At 34.2% G+C, this 17,918-nt stretch overlaps 1 protein-coding gene and 1 pseudogene across 10 annotated transcripts in view; both read left to right on the forward strand.

The window, feature by feature from the left end:
- The window catches only part of DLG1 (discs large MAGUK scaffold protein 1), a 275,223-nt gene that overhangs the window by 240,271 nt on the left and 17,034 nt on the right, over positions 1–17,918 (forward strand). For all 10 annotated transcript variants that reach the window (XM_047100299.1, XM_047100300.1, XM_047100296.1 and 7 more), the window contains 4 exons: positions 4,714–4,755; positions 7,369–7,419; positions 8,314–8,415; positions 8,660–8,832. In XM_047100299.1, coding sequence (XP_046956255.1) covers positions 4,714–4,755; positions 7,369–7,419; positions 8,314–8,415; positions 8,660–8,832 — 368 coding nt within the window. The remainder of the gene's footprint in view (positions 1–4,713; positions 4,756–7,368; positions 7,420–8,313; positions 8,416–8,659; positions 8,833–17,918) is intronic.
- Positions 17,648–17,748, forward strand: LOC124527382 (uncharacterized; annotated as a pseudogene).

Raw genomic sequence — 17,918 nt, forward strand, 5'->3', positions numbered from 1 at the left:
TGGAAGTCTGAGAGAATGCAAGTAAATCATCATAGCTTGTGAAAAGCTAGAAATAGAAATGTGTGCAGCTTGTATGCTTTAAGAAGGCAACTTTGGAAAAGGTCAGAAAGAAAAAAGTAAGATTCCTTTAACAGATACTAAAAGGAAATAAGTTCCGGAGGGGCTGTATAAGGTGCTCAGAAGTGAAATCATGATGCAGTTTCAGACAAGGTTTGTACCTTTTAAATGAAGGTCAATTTTTATAGCTTTCCATTTTGTAGAACGCCTCAAAAACTCAGGCACATAGGAAAGAGATACGTAATGGGAAGCCTTTCTTCTCATCTCAAAGACTCATTTCAGCAAAGTTGTGCAGAGCTCTTAGATGCCAAAACCAGAATTACTTTTATTTGTGTAAAGAATAAGTGTAAGAATGGGAGTATTGCTTGAGATGGATGATGTGTAGTAGTTAGAGCAAAGAGAAAAGACATATACATTCTCAGGAAAAGGTGTCTGATTAGAAAGGTGAGACTGGATTTAGGGAGATTTGAAATGGCTGTGGTCATCAAACATCAAAATCAAAATTAAAACTTGAAGAAGAATATATTTATACCATGTATGGCAAAGGGATCATATCTTTGCACTACACATTTCTGACAGATCACTAAGAAATAGATTCTCTCTTCATTAGGTAACTGAACAAGGGACGTGAGAAGAATGCTAAAACAATAACAAGTGAAATAAGCATCCAAAATGACAGTTTTTACCCATCTTCTTGACAGACATTTCTTTTAAAGAAAAACCCAGTGGTAGAGTTCCGGGGAATGAGTACTTTCAATATGTTATAATTATGTGTATTTGAAAAAGCATATCTTTTGACCTACTAATTCCTCTTCAAGGAATTTATCCTAAAGATGTAATCAGAGATGGTGATAAAGGTTTATACATCAGGATCTTTATTTTAATTTTATTCAGAAACTACAGTCAAAAAATTTTTGAAACCATCCTAAAATGTCTTACATTTGGGAAGTGGTTAATGAAGTATGATTGTCTATACTTTGTAATATTGTATAGCCATTGAAAATCATATTAAAACATATGACATGGGGAAATGTTCATAATGTGAATGAAAAAAGTAAAATGTGGAACTACATATATCATCTCAGGTTTTTTTTAATGTTTATGTATTTTTGAGAGAAAGAGATCGCAAGCAAGGAAGGGATGGAGTTGGGTGGGGGGGTGGTGGGGACAGAGGATCCAAAGTAGGCTTCGTGCTGACAGCAGAGATCCCAATGCAGGACTCAGACTCACTAACCAAGAGATCATAACCTGAACTGAAGTCATACACTTAACCAACTGAGCCACTGGGGCACCCCTATTGTCTCAAATTTGTAAATAAACATATATTTAGGGCTATTTGGAATAGTGTTGCTTTGAACAATATTGTACATGTCTGTTGGTCAACACATATATATCTTTCTGATGGGGAAGTACCTGGGAAAGGAATTGGTGGGTCATAGATACATACATCTGTTCAGCTTTGGTAGGTACTGCAAGTAGTTTTCCATAGTGGCTGTACCAATTTTGCCACCCCCAGTAGTGTATGAGTTCTAGTTGCTACATATCTTCTGTGTGTTTGGCATATCTTTTTTTTTCATTTTAGCCATTCTGATGTAGGGATATCCATTGTGGCTTATTTTGCATTTCCTTGATAAATAATAAACTTGGACACCTTTTCATATGTTTATTGGACATTTGAGTACCTTTTTGTGATGAAGTTCCTTTAAAAATACAATTTTTAGGGGCACCTGGGTGGCTCAGTCAGTTAAGCATCTGATTCAGCTCAGGTCATAAACTTGCGGCTCGTGCGTCAGGCTCTGTGCTGACAATTCAGAGCCCAGAGCCTGCTTCAGATTCTTTGTCTACCTCTCTTTCTGTTCCTCCCCTACTTGCACTCTGTCTCTCTCTGTCTCTCTCTCTCAAAAATAAATAAAAACTAAAAAAAAAAAATTATATATATATGCTAGTTTTAGTTATCAGGAAGAAAGCATTTTACCTTTCTAATAAATTCTCAAGCAGTGATGATGGTGCTATTCCACGAGCCATGCTTTGAACAGCAAGATTTTATTGTAGAGTTACATAAAAGGATACTTGAAAGAACTTGAAGAATTTCATTGCCTAACGGCTATTGGTAATCTTAGAGAATTTGAGATGAGTAGGAGAAATCTCCAGAAAAGACAGAAAAGAGATAAGTAGTAACTTTAACTTTTTGCTATATAACATGTCAAATATATTCAATAATAGAAGAATAGTAAAATTAACCCTGTAAGTATTCATTTACCCAACTTCTATAATTGTCACACTCATGTTTAATTTTGTTTCTTCTTTACTCCTTCTTACTATCTTTCGCTCACTCCATTGTAGTAACTAATGTTTCTTTCTTTTACGTATTAGAGATTGTAGAGTGTAATACCAATTCTAATATAAATTTAAGATTTTTTTAATGTGTCATTCCTACTCTGGGAATGAATTTAAGGAAATAGGACAAGAGGTAAAAATAATTATTGATGTTGATGGAAAACAGCTTAAAGCAAACTAAAATGTGTAAGTAATAAGTAGTAAGGTAAATTAGGATTTATCAGTTCAATAGAACGTTATACAATTTAAAATGATTGTTTTGAAGTACATGTGGTAACAAGGAAAGAAAATTTTTTTAATATAATTTATTGTCAAATTGGCTAACATACAGCGTGTAAAGTGTGCTCTTGGTTTTGGGGGTAGATTCCCATGGTTCATCGCTTACATACGACACCCAATGCTCATTCCAACAAGTGCCCTACTCAGTGCCCATCACCCATTTTCCCCTCTCCCCTCCCCCCACTCTCTGGTCAACCTTCAGTTTGTTCTCTGTATTTAAGAGCCTCTTACAGTTTGCCTCCCTCCCTCACTGTTTGTAACTATTTTTTCCCCTTCCTTTCTCCCATGGTTTTCTGTTAAGTTTGTCAGGATCCACATATGAGTGAAAACATATGATATCTTTCTCTGGCTGACTCATTTCACTCAGCATAAAACCTTCCAGTTTGATCCACTTTGCTGTAAATGGCATGATTTCATTCTTTCTCATTGCCAAGCAGTAGTCCACTGTATATATAAACCACATCATCTTTATCTATTCATCAGTTGATGGTCATTTAGGGTCTTTCCATAATTTGGTTATTGTTGAAAGCGCTGCTGTAGACATTGGGGTACATGTGCCCCTGTGAATCAGCAGTCCTGTATCCTTTGAATAAATTTCTAGTAGTGCTCTTGCTGGGTCATAGGGTAGTTCTATGTTTAATTTTTTGAGAAACCTCCACACTGCTTTCCAGAGCAGCTGCACCAGTTTGCATTCCCACCAACAGTGCAAGAGGGTTCCCATTTCTCCACATACTTGCCAGCATCTATTGTTTCCTGAGTTGTTAATTTTAGCCACTCTGACTGGTGTGAGGTGGTATCTCAGTGTGGTTTTGATTTTTAAATATAAACTTTTAAAAAACATTTTACATATGCTTGTCATATATTATTTGATTTTACTTATAATTTTTAATGTCCTGCTGTATTTAAAATATATATAATAAGGAAGTTATGTCCTTGTACCTGAAACTAACACATTGTATGTCAACTGTATTGCAATTATAAAAGGAAGAAAGAAAATTATACCTTGTCTTTGCAGGTTAGAATAACAGACGTAATTTTCAATGTGACAGTAGTTCAAGAAATGTTATCTTATTTGAAGTCTTAAATTCTACCATTCTCTGAACTTTTCAGTAGTGCATCTTGATTTTACGTGGTATGATACAGCAGATATTTCTCTTCCAGCTCTTTTCTTATCCTTTAAAAATGTTTTCCCTTGCCTCACATAAGAAATTTAGATTTCCCTCTCTCCTGTGGAAAATTTTGTTTTTTAATTTTATAAATAAAATTACTTTTTTTTTATTCATGGGAGATACTTAGAGAACATTCAGAATTACATTTGCATGGGAAGAGTGCCTGGTGTTTACTGAACAATCAAGTTATGAAATGAGGTCACTTTCAAGGAGAGGCCAGGCAATTTGCGAGTAGGTGTATTTGCTTTATCTTTTGATTGCAAAGCAGCCATTGTCAGTTTTCTCAAAACCGCATTTCTCAGAAACACTAGTCTATTTTAAAATACAAGCCTACTTTCTAGAATTCCCTTCCATTTGACTTTTTTTCGAGGCATCTGAATCTATGACATCTAAAATGCTTTATATGATCTCAAAAACATGGATTTTCATTTCTCTACAGGAACAAGAAAGAAGCTGAACTAAAAGCAAGATCATTTCTTTTTTAAGACATTCCTTCATTAAAATGGCCATCTGTTTGGTCAAATACAACTTGTCTCTTCTCTTTTTGGGTTCTGTGTCTACATTTGGACTAGGATCACTTTGCCCTCTTTGTCACATTCTACTTGATATTTGTCATAGATTTTGTTTGTAATCTGTGTTGTACAAAAATGGAGCATTTTCCTTAATTACAGGGTTTTTTTTTCCTTCCTAATTCATATTTATTTGAAAAAAACCAAAATTTTCAAGGAAAATCAAAAATGACTTTTAAAAATTGAGTATGTGATTTATATCGCAATATTTTGTAATGTCATCTTGTGTTTATCTTGATAATTTGCTTTTTTTAAACTCATGACACTTTTCTTTATTTTTTTCCATTGTCCTGCAATTTCAGAGCATATAACTTCTAATGCCAGCGATAGTGAAAGTAGTTACCGTAAGTGTTTTAAGTTACTTGTTCTTTTGTAATCACAAGTAATACATACCCTTTGGGAGTTACTGCCTTAGTGATGTGTTCTAAAAACAAAGTCAGATGCGTAATATTTTAAAATCAGGGAGAGCCAAGTAAAAGTCTGTACTTCAGAAATAAAGTCCTATATGTACAACAGCTAATTTCCAAAAATTTATAAAATTCTAAAATCCTTTTTACAAACAGTACTATTTGTATACACAGTACACTTATATGTATGTATCTTTTACAAGAAAAAAATCTGGTTAAATGAGGGATAAACTTCTATTTTGCCATTTTCTTTAGTAATTTTGTTTTTAATATGAGCATTAAAATGTTTTTAAGTAATGCTAAATTTTTGTTAGCTTTATGTCCTTTTTTATTCTTTGTCACCAGTTCTGGGTTAACTGTTCTGGGTTAAGTTATTATTTATTACCAGCGTCTGGTGAACATACACGATGAAGGAAAATTTTTCAACAGTTGCTCAAACAATAATACTGATTTCTTTCTGGTGTACTGTGTTACATTCTTGGTATCATATTGTTAAGTGAACTATGCAAGCATGTGAAGTTTTTTTAACAGATTTGGGCATGGGAGTAACAGGGGGAGTGCATGAATTTATCAGTTGTGGTACCGTAAAAATTAAAATTGCTTTTCTAACTTTTTTTTTTTTACTGCTGTCTAATGTGAAAGTAATCTTGATTACAGATGAGTATGGCTGCTCAAAAGGTCCATCCTGTTAATATCAGTCTCTGATATTTTTTCATGTTGACAATATATACTTTTAACCCTCATTCATTTCATTGGTTGTTATTTTTTGCATAATAGTTACATAACGATTTTCTTTTTTTTGGTATGGGAATGTGATTTCTTATTAGTGTTTTATTAATGTGTAATCAGAACTCACCATAGAGCAGTTGAGTAGCTTTCTAGTCTAAAAAGAGGTAATGAAAGTATATACTGTCTGTCTCACCATTTGCATGAATTGTTAGGTGTGGAATATTCAAATTGCATGTTTTTGCTAATGTATAAACCATGTTTTACAGTACTTTAAAAAGCAGCTTGTAAGTATGTATTTTATACATTATGATAATAAATAAAACAGTGAAATACACTTTTAAAGCAGTGAAATATACTTTTAAAGCCAGTATATGAATTTAAAAGCTCTACAGCTGCATACATGTGATATAAACCAGTGACAAATTTAATGAAAAGGTTGCTATAGAATCTTGATAATCAAGGGGAATATCCTCAAATATATTATACAACATTGATTGTTTTTATTGAACTGCTTGAAGTAACAGTCCTTCCTAGTTTGTTTTCTATACGTGTGTGTGTGTGTGTGTGTGTGTGTGTGTGTGTGTGTGTGTGAAGAATCCCAGGAATTTTTAACTCTCTCTTTAGTTCATTTTGCTGAGTGAAGATATAATTTGTAGACTTGTTTTTTTTAATTGGCTTTATTAAACAATTCATGAATTGAGCAGCATCCCATCTAGTAGTAGAAGGGAGTACCCTTATCTAAAGCTTTTTTAAACTCATTTTTTTGTTTTAATATTGTTTTTCCTTTTTTTTTTTTTAAATTATAGCATGGGAGAGGGGCAGGGAGAGAAAGGGAGGGCATCTTAAGCATCTCCACACAGAGCGTGGAGCCAGACATGGAGCTTGATCCCACAACCCCAGGATTATGACCTGATCCAAAATCAAGAGTTGGGACACTCAACCAGCTGAGCCACACAGGCACTACTAAACTCACTTTAAATGTTATATATATATTATTTTTTCATTTTTTTAGTGTTTATTTCTGAGAGAGAGAGAGAGAGAGACACAAGCATGAGTGGGGGAGGGGCAGAAAGAAGGAGGCACAGAATCAGAAGCAGTTTCCAGGCTTCGAGCTTTCAGCACAGAGCCTGACGCAGGGCTCGAACCCAAAAACCACAAGATCATGACCTGAGCCAAAGTCTGAGCCAAAGTCAGATGCTTAACTGACTGAGCCACCCAGGTGCCCCATAAATGTTATATTTTTAATTGAATAAATTAATTATTAGAACAATTAGTGAATTTTTTTTACCAGTAAAATAGTGACTATAGTTTTACCTTTATATTAAATTTTTTATTATAATCATAATTATAAAAAAATAAATATATCCTGTTAAATATTGTATCTGGTGGGACCAAAAGAACAACATATTCTTAATAGCAGTAAATTGCATAAATATGCATATATGTAGAACTGTTCTTTAAAAAGTTAATCTTTAAGAGACTTATTAGTTCTCAGCTTCTGAATAAAAATTAATGTCACATGCTTGACATCACAAATAAGATTTTAAATAGATCTAATGATAGTTTAAAACACAGAATAACAGAAAAGTAGTTGTTAAATAGCACATTTATATTTTGTTTTTACATTTATCAAACTTATGACTCTATAATTTGCCACTTTTTTTTTTTTTTTTTACTAAATCTTGCCAGAAATAATTCACAAAGTACATCTTTGCTGTTTTCTCAGGAAAGTGCCAGTAATTTATATGTTATGTATGACGAATTAAGTTAGCATTAGTTATCTTAATAGATTTTCTCATCTGTATTTTAACTTTCTAATAGGTGGTCAAGAAGAATATGTCTTATCTTATGAGCCAGTGAATCAACAAGAAGGTTTGTAAAGTCTGTTGGTCTGTTGATTTATAATCTAATAGAAAAATGTACTTCTTACTTTGGAAAATAGGTCTAACTTACACCTCAAAATAATGTTTATTAGAATTTTGCTATATTTTTTTCTATAAATATAGAAATTTGCTATATGTATCTTGTGAAGTGTGGTTTAGTTTACAGTGTTAGAATTTAGTCATTTTGTATTAGCTGTTTTATATTGCTATTTTATTTTCTAAGCAGCTTCTTTCCAGTGTTTATGATAGTGTCACTGTCCTTCAGTGACCCTTGTTCAAAATTTTGTAAACATCTTTGATCTTTCTCTGTTTTCATCTCCCTTGTCCAGTCAGTTTCTAGGTCCTATTTATCCTTCTCTCATTATCTTCCTTATTTATAACCTTCTTTTCATCCCTCCTACCATAATTCTGATCCTATAAATCTCCCTGCTTTTAGCATAATCCTTTACAATCCAGTGTAAGGTATAATCCACTTCTATTAAATCATCTTTCTAGATCACTCCTGTAATTATATCACTTCTTACACCCAGTTTCTTTTTTGCCCTTCTTTGATCTGCTTCCTAACAATTCCTACTTCAGAAAGGATCAGTAAACACTAAACTGGTGTTTTCTCATTTGTAATGAGATGATACTAGCATTGTAGAGAAACACTATCTGCTAAATTCTGAATTTAACTTGGTTGAATTGCCAAGTTTATGACTTCTAATGGGAGATTAACTTAAGTTTAAGATCTGAAAAGTGTATAAACTAGCAAGTTAAGCATCATTGATGGAGAAAGAAAAAAATATTCTTTATAACATTTAAAGATATTTTTATTCTCTGGTGAAATACACTGATGTTTGTTGAGTGTTTATTCCTTTTAACATGCAGTTTATCTTTACAGTTAATTATACTCGACCAGTGATCATATTGGGACCTATGAAAGACAGGATAAATGATGACTTGATCTCTGAATTTCCTGACAAATTTGGATCATGTGTTCCTCGTAAGTAAGCCACATAAATATTCTTAATTATTGTTCTTAACATTTTGTCACCATGTGTCGTAAAAGCAAACATTACCATTTTTAATGGTTTATACTAAGTTATCCGTTATTCCTCCATATTATTGTCCCTTTTTAAGTTTCAATTAATCGCTGTTGTGTTAAACTTAACAAAACATTATTTAAGCAGAAAATAGATTTGTTATGTTTGTTAATACTAAACACTTCAAGTTATTTTCTATTGAAGATACAACTAGACCAAAACGAGACTATGAGGTAGATGGAAGAGATTATCATTTTGTGACTTCAAGAGAGCAGATGGAAAAAGATATCCAGGAGCATAAATTTATTGAAGCTGGCCAGTATAATAACCATCTGTATGGAACAAGTGTCCAGTCTGTGCGGGAAGTAGCAGAAAAGGTAAGCACCATGGGCACCTGGCTGGCTCAGTCGGTAAAGCAGGTGACTCTTGATCTCAAGGTTATAAGTTCAAGCCCTATGTTAGATGTAGAGATTACTTAAAAATAAAAACTTGAAAAAAAACGTACCAGAGCAATTCCAGAATATAGTTTCTAATCAGATGTGCCTTTGACAGTATAAAAGAATGATGGGATAGAAACTTTTAATTCATATTTTTGAAAAAGTATAGGCTAAATATTGTAGCATTGATCATTTTAATATTATGAATTCAACTAAATACTTAATTTTAGATGATTAGAAAAATACATAAAGTAGGTAAGGAAGATCAACAAAGAAAATGAGGACAGAAATGGTAACATGAATCTAAGAAGGGAGGTTGTTCTTATAAGGTCCTATACATTTGCTATACATAGACCTTGTACTTGGCAATAGCTTTCCAAACGTCTAGCATAATTAAAGAACTAAGACTAGCACTGTTCATTAATAACAATGAACCAGATGTTTAAGTATAGTTGTTCTTGTACTAAGACGAAATAAAAATTTCTCCCGAATAGTCATATTTAATTAACAACAGTTTAAAAAATGCTCAGCAGCTCTGTAACAGCAACAGATTTTCTGAGAGCATCCTTCAGATGATGATGTAGTCTGATGATAAATTAACATTGAGTTAAAGCAGTTTTATGGTAAAGCCAAAACCGTGTATTCCAGACAAACTGCTATGCTCAAATTACTATTTGGACCTAGAAAGTAAACATCAAGAAATTATTTTATACCTTTAAAATTAGTGGTTTAAGACTCGGTAATGGAATACCTGTAAAACATAAAGCAGTAATTCAGCATCTCAGTTTTCCATCTGTAAATACTACTCTTTTTTATAAGAGGCTTGGTTAACTCTGATTAATTTTTAAAATTTTTTAAATGGAAATGTCCAGTGATGCCAAGAATTTGGGAAAATAGAAATCTTAGATATTTTTAGTGGGTTATAAATTAACAGAACTTCTTTTGAGAAGAGTTTGGCAATACCTAAATAAATGCTTGTACCCTGTGACTCAAAAATATACTTCTTGGTATCTAAGTAGAAATTTACTTATGATGATTATGTATAAGAATGTTCATAGCTCTTTATAATAGTGAAAAATTGGAATCAACAAAGGGAAATGGTGAGGTGCCTGGGTGGCTCACTAGGTTAAGCGTCTGACTTTGACTCAGGTCATGATCTCACAGTCTGTGAGTTTAAGCTCCGTGTTGGGCTTTGTGCTGACAGCTCAGAGCCTGAAGCCTACTTCAGATTTTGTGTCTCCCCCTCTCTCTGCCCCTCCCTGCTTGCTCTCGCTCTCTCTCTCAAAAATAAATAAGCATAAAAAATTTTTTTAATAATTAAAAAAAAGGAAAATGGATAGTTAACTTATTTATGCAGTGGGATACAACACCTAGAGTGAATAAACTAGAATATTCACTAGTGAGGTGTAACTACGTTAATAAATCTCAAAATATAATGATGACTGTGAAGTTGCAAAGAAGACATACAGTATGATACTATCTACATAAATTTTAAAATAACATGAAACAGCCTATATGGTTTATGGATACATACTTAGTAAACATAAAAACATGGATGGGAATCATACACACGTATTTCAGGAATATACATAAGCCACTATTCACTGGTTTTCCTTTGGGAGGAAAGGGAAGAAAATTATAGCTTTAGCTTTATTCATGATGTTATATTTCTTCTAAATTTTTTAAAAATGTAAAAAACCACATTCTCACCCTAACTGAAAGATAATGTCCAAACTTCAAATTACTGACAAACGGAAAAGTAAACACCAAGTCACAGCAAGCTATTTCTTGTGCAAGCCATGTAGAGAAGAAAATATTAGAAAGTTCCATAAAGTAAGAATATTACAAGTTCTGCTCTGATCACAATGCAGTAAAGCTATAAATGATGAGAAAATCAAAAACAGTAAGGCCCACCCAACTAGAAATTTTAAAACTATCTGTTAACTATTACATGAAAGAGAAAATACAAAATGAAATTATAAGTTTTCTTAATAACGAAAACAGTACATATCAGAATCCATGGGATACGTTTAAAAGTGATCACAAGAAAATTCACAGCCTTAAAAACTTTTCCAAACAAAAATAAATAAGAATAAATAAATAAGAATAAGTAAAAGACTAGAAAGAGAGAAAGGGAGGGCATAGTAAAAATAAAAACAAAAATTATATGATAGGCAGAAGGAAGGAAATAATAAAAATAATAGAGGAAAACAGAAAAAGAAAACAAAAAGCAATAATCGATGAAACCCAAAATTGGTTCTTTGAGAAGATCAGAGTCATTAATAAATGTTTAATATGATCAGAAAAAGAGAAAAGACAAATTATCAATATCAGAAATGGGAGAGATCAAGGGATACAGGAGTACTGATGCATAGGGGCACTTGTACCCCAATGTTTATAGCAGCACTCTCAACAATAGCCAAGATATGGAAAGAGCCTAAATGTCCATCAACTGATGAATGGATAAAGAAATTGTGGTTTATATACACAATGGAGTACTACGTGGCAATGAGAAAGAATGAAATATGGCCCTTTGTAGCAACTTGGATGGAACCGGAGAGTGTGATTCTAAGTGAAATAAGCCATACAGAGAAAGACAGATACCATATGGTTTCATTCTTATGTGGATCCTGAGAAACTTAACAGAAACCCATGGGGGAGGGGAAGGAAAAAAAAAAAGAGAGAGAGAGCCAAAGCATAAGAGACTCTTAAAGACTGAGAACAAACTGAGGGTTGATGGGGCGTGGGAGGGAGGGGAGGGTAGGTGATGGGTATTGAAGAGGGCATCTTTTGGGATGAGCACTGGGTGTTGTATGGAAACCAGTTTGACAATAAATTTCATATATTAAAAAAATTAAAAAAATAAAACCATTTCACAAAATTAAAACTAAACTAAAAACACTATATTATACTATCTTGCTTAAAGAATAATAATAATAAACACTGGTGTATAAAAGAAAAAAACAGAAATGGGAGAGATGACAATTTATAAATATTAAAAGGAAAATCAAAGAATATTAGGAACAACTTTATACCACTCAGTTCAACAATTTAGTTGAAATGGATAAATTCAGGGATGCCTGGGTGGCTCAGTCGGTTGAGCGACGAACTTCAGCTCAGGTCATGATCTCACAGTTTGTGAGTTGGAGCCCTGTATCAGGCTGTGTGCTGACAAATCAGAGCCTGGAGGCTGCTTCTGATTCTGTGTCTCCCTCTCTCTCTGCCCCTCCCCCACTGATGCTGTGTCTCTCTCTGTCTCAGAAATAAATAAATATTAAAAAATTAAAAAAAAAAAAGAAATGGATAAATTCCTTGAAAGAAATAAACTACTTAAGCTTACTTAAGAAATATATCATTTGAATAGTCATATATGCTCTAAAGAGATTGATTTACATTTAAAAGTCACACACACAAAAATCTCCAGTTCCATGTGGCTTCACTAATAAATTCTACCAAACATTTAAGGAAGAATTCATACCCATTTTTACCATAAAATTTAAAAAGAGGGAGTACTGTCCAATTTGTTCTGTGAATCCAACATTACCTAAATTTCTAAATCTGAAAACACATTACAAAAAAACTACAGACCAATATTTCTTAGGAACACATCTACAGAAATGCTAAGCAAAATTTTAGCAAGTTGAATCTTAATATATAAAAAGGATAATATGCCACTGCCAAGTAGGATTTATGCAGTGAATAGAAGGTAAATACTAGAAAATCAGTTAGTGTAACTCACCATATTAAAAAGGAACTCATGGTTCCTTTTTTTCCTAAAAAAGGAAAATCATAAAATTATCTCCAGAGTTAAAGAAAAGCATTTGACAAAATCCAACACCCATCAGAAACATATCAAGGATATCTATTTTTACCACTTGTTTTCAGCATTATGCTAGAAGTCCTAGCCTGTGCAATAAGTCAAAAGAAGAAATAAAAGTTGTTCAGTTTGGAGAGGAAGAAGTAAAATTGTGTTCATTTGCAGATGACGTGATTGTCTATGTAAAAAGTCTGATAGAATTTACCCCCAAAAGACTACTAGAATTCGTAAGTTTAGCAACAGGGATGCCTGGGTGGCTCAGTCAGTTAAGTGTCCAACCCTTGATTTAAGCTCAGGTCATGATCTCACAGTTCGTGGGTTCAAGCCCCATGTCATGCGCTGCCCTGACTGCTAGGAGCCTGCTTAAGATTCATATTCTCTCTCTCTCTCTCTCTCTCTCTCTCTCTCTCTCTCTCTCTCCCTCCCTCCCTCCCTCCCTCCCTCCCTCCCTCCCCCTCCCCTGCTCACACATGCATGCACACTCTCTCAAAAATAAACATTTTTAAAAAATAAGTTGAGCAAGAATGAAGGGTACAGTATTACAGTATCATTCATTATACAAATCCTATATACTTAAACCACACGTAAGTTGAAATTGTGAAAAACATTACTTATAGTAGTCTCAAAAAATATTAAATACTTAGAAATAAATCTGACACAAGATTTATAGATCAGTACACTAAGAACCACAAAGCATTGCTGAGAGAATTAAAGACCTAAATAAGTGGAGAAATACACTATGTTCATGGTTTCTAAGACTTCATATTATGTAGATGTCAGTTACCTCTAAATTGAGCTTGTAGACTCAGTACAACTCCAGTCAAAATCTGAGTAGGGGCATCTGGATGGCTCAGTTGGTTAAGCCTCCGACTTCAGCTCAGATCATGATTTGTGTGGGTGTTGGTTCAAGGCCCCACATCAGGCTCTGTGCTGACAGCTAAGAGCCTGGAGCCTGCTTCAGATTCATATTCATTCTCTCTCTCTCTCTCTCTCTCTCTCTCTCTCTCTCTCTCTCTCTGTCAAAAATAAATATTAAAAACATTTTAATAAAAAAATTCTAAGCAGACCTTTTTGTAGAAAATAACATGCTAATTGTAAAGCTTATAGGAAATGCAAAAATCTAGAATAGCCAAAACAACTTCAAAAAAAATCCGAGATGAAGGACTCACACTGTGTGTTTTGAGACTTATAAAAATACAGTAATCAAGATACTGTGGTAGTGGCATGAAGACATACAAGTAGATCAGGACATACTAGAGAATTCTTAAATGGACCCATATATATATGGGCAACTGTGGACAAAAGTACAACAGCAGATCAGTGGAGAAAGGGATTGTCTTTTCAATAAATGGTGCTGGAGCAATTGACTAGCAATGCCTCATATCATATACAAAAATTAACTAAAAATAGATTATAAATGTAAACCCTAAAACTATAAACCTTGTTGAAGAAAACATTGGAGAAGAATCTTAATGACTGGTTTTGGCAAAGGTTTCTAAGATAGTATAGCAAAAACACAATCCATAAAAGAAAATAATGACAAATTGGATTTCATCGAAATTAAAATTTCTGCTTCTAAAAAACACTGTTAAAGGAATAAAAAGACAAGTCATATAGTAGGAGAAAATACTTTCAAATCATACATATATTTTCATCTCATGAAAGACTTTTATCCAGAATATGTAAAGAACTCTTACAATAATAAAGACAACCCAATTTAAAAATGGGCAAACTATTGGGGCACCTTGGTGGCTCAGTCAGTTGAGAATCAGATTCTCAGTTTCAGCTCAGGTCATGATCTCACAGTTGGTAGGGTCAAGCTTCATGTCAGGCTCTGTGCTGATAAGGCCCGAGCCTCCTTGGGATTCTGTCTCTTCTTCTCCCTGCCCCTTCGCTGCTGTCTGTCTGTCTGTCTGTCTGTCTCTCTCTCTCTCTCTCCCCCCCCGTCTCTCTCTCCCCCCCCCTTTCTGTCTCCCCACCCTCTCCCTCTCCCCCCCTCTGCCCCTCTCCCCCTTTCCCCTGTTCCCTCTTTCCCCTTCCCCCCTCGAATTTTAAAAAAGTTTTTTTATGTTATTTATTTTTATTAAGTTTTTAATTTTAATTCCAGTATTGATAACATACAGTGTTATATTAGCTTCAGGTGTACAATATGGTAATTCAACAATTCCATATATTACTCCATGCTCATCGTGGTAAGTGTGCTCTTTAATCCCCTCACCTATTTCACCCACCCACCCTCCCCTCTGGTAACCATTGGTACAAAGGTAGAGTTTTGAGTTGGTTTTACTCTTGTGCACATTTTGACTTCCTCACACCCCACCACAGGCTGTTACCATCACCTTGTACACCAACTCTAAAGCCCACCTGAGTTCCCCAGAGTGAGACCGAGGGTGACACAGGGCTTAGAGTGGGCTCAGAATATGCCACCCCAAAATACGCCAGTTTGATATATTGACTATTTTGAGCTAAAGGCACTTGAAAAACAACAGGTGTAAGAAAGGCACAATGATTTCCCCTTTTCCTCCTGAAAACAGGAGATAAAACTCCCATATGTAACAGACCCTCCCCTGCATCTGGAGGGAAGGAACATTCCAAGTTGAATTTTTACAAACAAATTTAACCAAAGTAACCCCTGTCTTCCTTTAGTCTCCTCATACATTTTAGTTACTTTTTCATAATTACTACTCTTCAATCTAGTATATAAAAAAGTTTTCTAATGGGCAAAGTATTTAAAAAGACATTTCTCTAAAGAAGATATACAAATGGCCAATAAAAACATGAAAAGACATCCATCATAATCAGTCATTAGGGAAATGCAAATTGAAACCATAATTAGGTGCCACTACACACCCATCAGAATTACCAAGCTTTGACAGAGCTATAGAGCAATCGGAACTCTCATAGACTTTGCTGGGTGAGAAAATAAAAACATACAACCACTTTGAAAAAGAGTTTAAACATACACCTACCATATGATCCACTTCTGGAGAAAAGAGAACATACTTTCATACAACGATAATCTCTAATAACAGAAAGCAGACCAGTGGTTCTCACGAATTGAGATCATGACCTGAGCTGAGATCAAGAATGGGACACTTAACTGACTGAGCCCATGCTCACCCATGCACCCCTACTATATCCTTTCTGAATTGTCAACTCACATATATTCTTTTTTGCAATAAAAGTAATTAATAAAAATTTTTTTTAAGAATTTAAGGTAGAAAATAGAAAAGTAGAAAATCTAGAAAAAGTTAACACAATAGACAAACCATGAGTTGACCTGAATTTTTTAAGAAGAAAAATAACAAGTAATAGAAACAGGAAATGACAAGGGAACATACCATTGAAATAAGAGGAAATCACAAGACTACTTTCTATATCTGTATATAAATAATATTTTTTAAGTTTGTTTATTTTGAGAGACAGAGAAAGCACAAGTGGTGGAGGAGCAGAGACAGAGAGGGAGAGAGAGAAAATCCCAAGTAGGTTCTGCACTGCCAGCACAGAGCCTGATGTGGGGCTCAAACTCATGAAACCATGAGATAATGACCTGAGCCAAAACCAAGAGTTGGACCAACTGAGCCATGCAGGTGTTTGTATATAAATAAATTTCAAACTTGGTTGCAGGGCGCCTCGGTGGCTCAGTTGGTTAAGCGTCTGACTCTTGATTTTAGCTCAGGTCATGATCTCACAGTTCGTGAGTTCAAGCCCCGCATCAGGCTCTGTGCTGACAGTGGAGAACCTGCTTGAGATTCTGTCTCCCTCTTTCTCTGCCCCTCCCCTGATCAGTCTCTATTTCTCTCTCTGTCAAAATAAAGAAACATGAGGGGAGAAAAACTTGGTTGCAATGGAAATTTTTTTAGAAAACTATGGTATACCAAAATTGACCTGTCAGAAATGGAAAGCTTTCTTTAGAAGAAATAGAGCACGTTATCAAGGAAGTACCCCACCCACAAAGAGCACCAGGCACAGATGGCTTCACAGGAGAATTCTGTCCAATCCCAAAGGTTAGACTGTTCTAAAGCTCTACAAACTGTTCAAGAGCATTCTTTTTATGAAGCAAGTATAATATTGATATCTAAGCCAGCTAGAGACAGAAAAAATCATAGACCAATATCACAAATACTAATGCAAAAACATTAAATATTTTAGGAAACAGAATCCCATAGCACATTGCAAAACTAATACACCATAACCAAATGGGTTATGACCCATAACCAAATAAATGGTTATGACCTTAAAGAAATTTAAGGTCAGCTCAAAGTTAGAAAATTCATCAATATAATCTACCACAGATCTAAAGAGAAAAATCAAAAATTTCCAGATGCCTAAAAATCTTTTGGTAGAATTCAGTACCTTACCAGGGGGAAGAAAAACTTAAAAATACAGAGATTGGTGTTACTTTTAAAAAAGAAAAGGAGATGGGGCACTTGGCTGACTCAGTCAAAAGAGCATGTGACTCTTGATTTCCAGGTCATGAGTTCAAGTCCCACGTGGGGTGTAGAGATAAATAAATGTTTAAAAGCTGTAAATAAAGAGAGATTTAGATGGATGAATGGATGGATACATATTCTTTTAAATATTTAATGGGAAAAATACAAGGCAAAATACGAGGAAATTCCATTATGTTGAAGAACAAAGCAAGGATGTCTGTTATCTCCACTACCATTCAACATTGTACCCGAGGTATTCATTTTACTTGAGGCATTAGTCAATGCTGTTAGACCAGAGAAGTCAATTAGAGGCATAGAATTGGGGGGAAAGTAAAACTAGCTAGATTTTCAGATAGTAGTATACCTGGGAAACCATACAAAATCTATCATAAAATTTATTTTGTAAAATAAATTATAAAGTATTATAAAATTAAAGACAATTATAAAATGAAAGTCACTTAAAAAAAACTAGAGTAAGGTTATCCGTATATAAAATTAAGATGTGGTGCTCATTTCGGCTGCACATATACTAAAATTAGAAGTATACAGAGAAGGTTAGCATGGCTCCTGCTCAAGGATATCACACAAAGAATAATATGGATATGTCAAAAAGACACAGAAGCCAGCCTGTGGAGCCCCCAAGTGGCCAAGTCTGGGATAATTTGAATGTTTAAATGGTTATAATTAATTATAACATAAAGAATAAAATAAGTGGGAATCCAAGCTGGTGCAGCCACTCTGGAAAACAGTATGGAGGTTCCTCAAAAAACTAAAAA

The sequence above is a fragment of the Lynx rufus genome, unplaced genomic scaffold (assembly GCF_022079265.1).
Source record: "Lynx rufus isolate CCGP_SWC_20201006 ecotype Redwood Valley unplaced genomic scaffold, mLynRuf1.p SCAF_5, whole genome shotgun sequence".
Classification (NCBI taxonomy): Eukaryota; Metazoa; Chordata; class Mammalia; order Carnivora; family Felidae; genus Lynx; species Lynx rufus.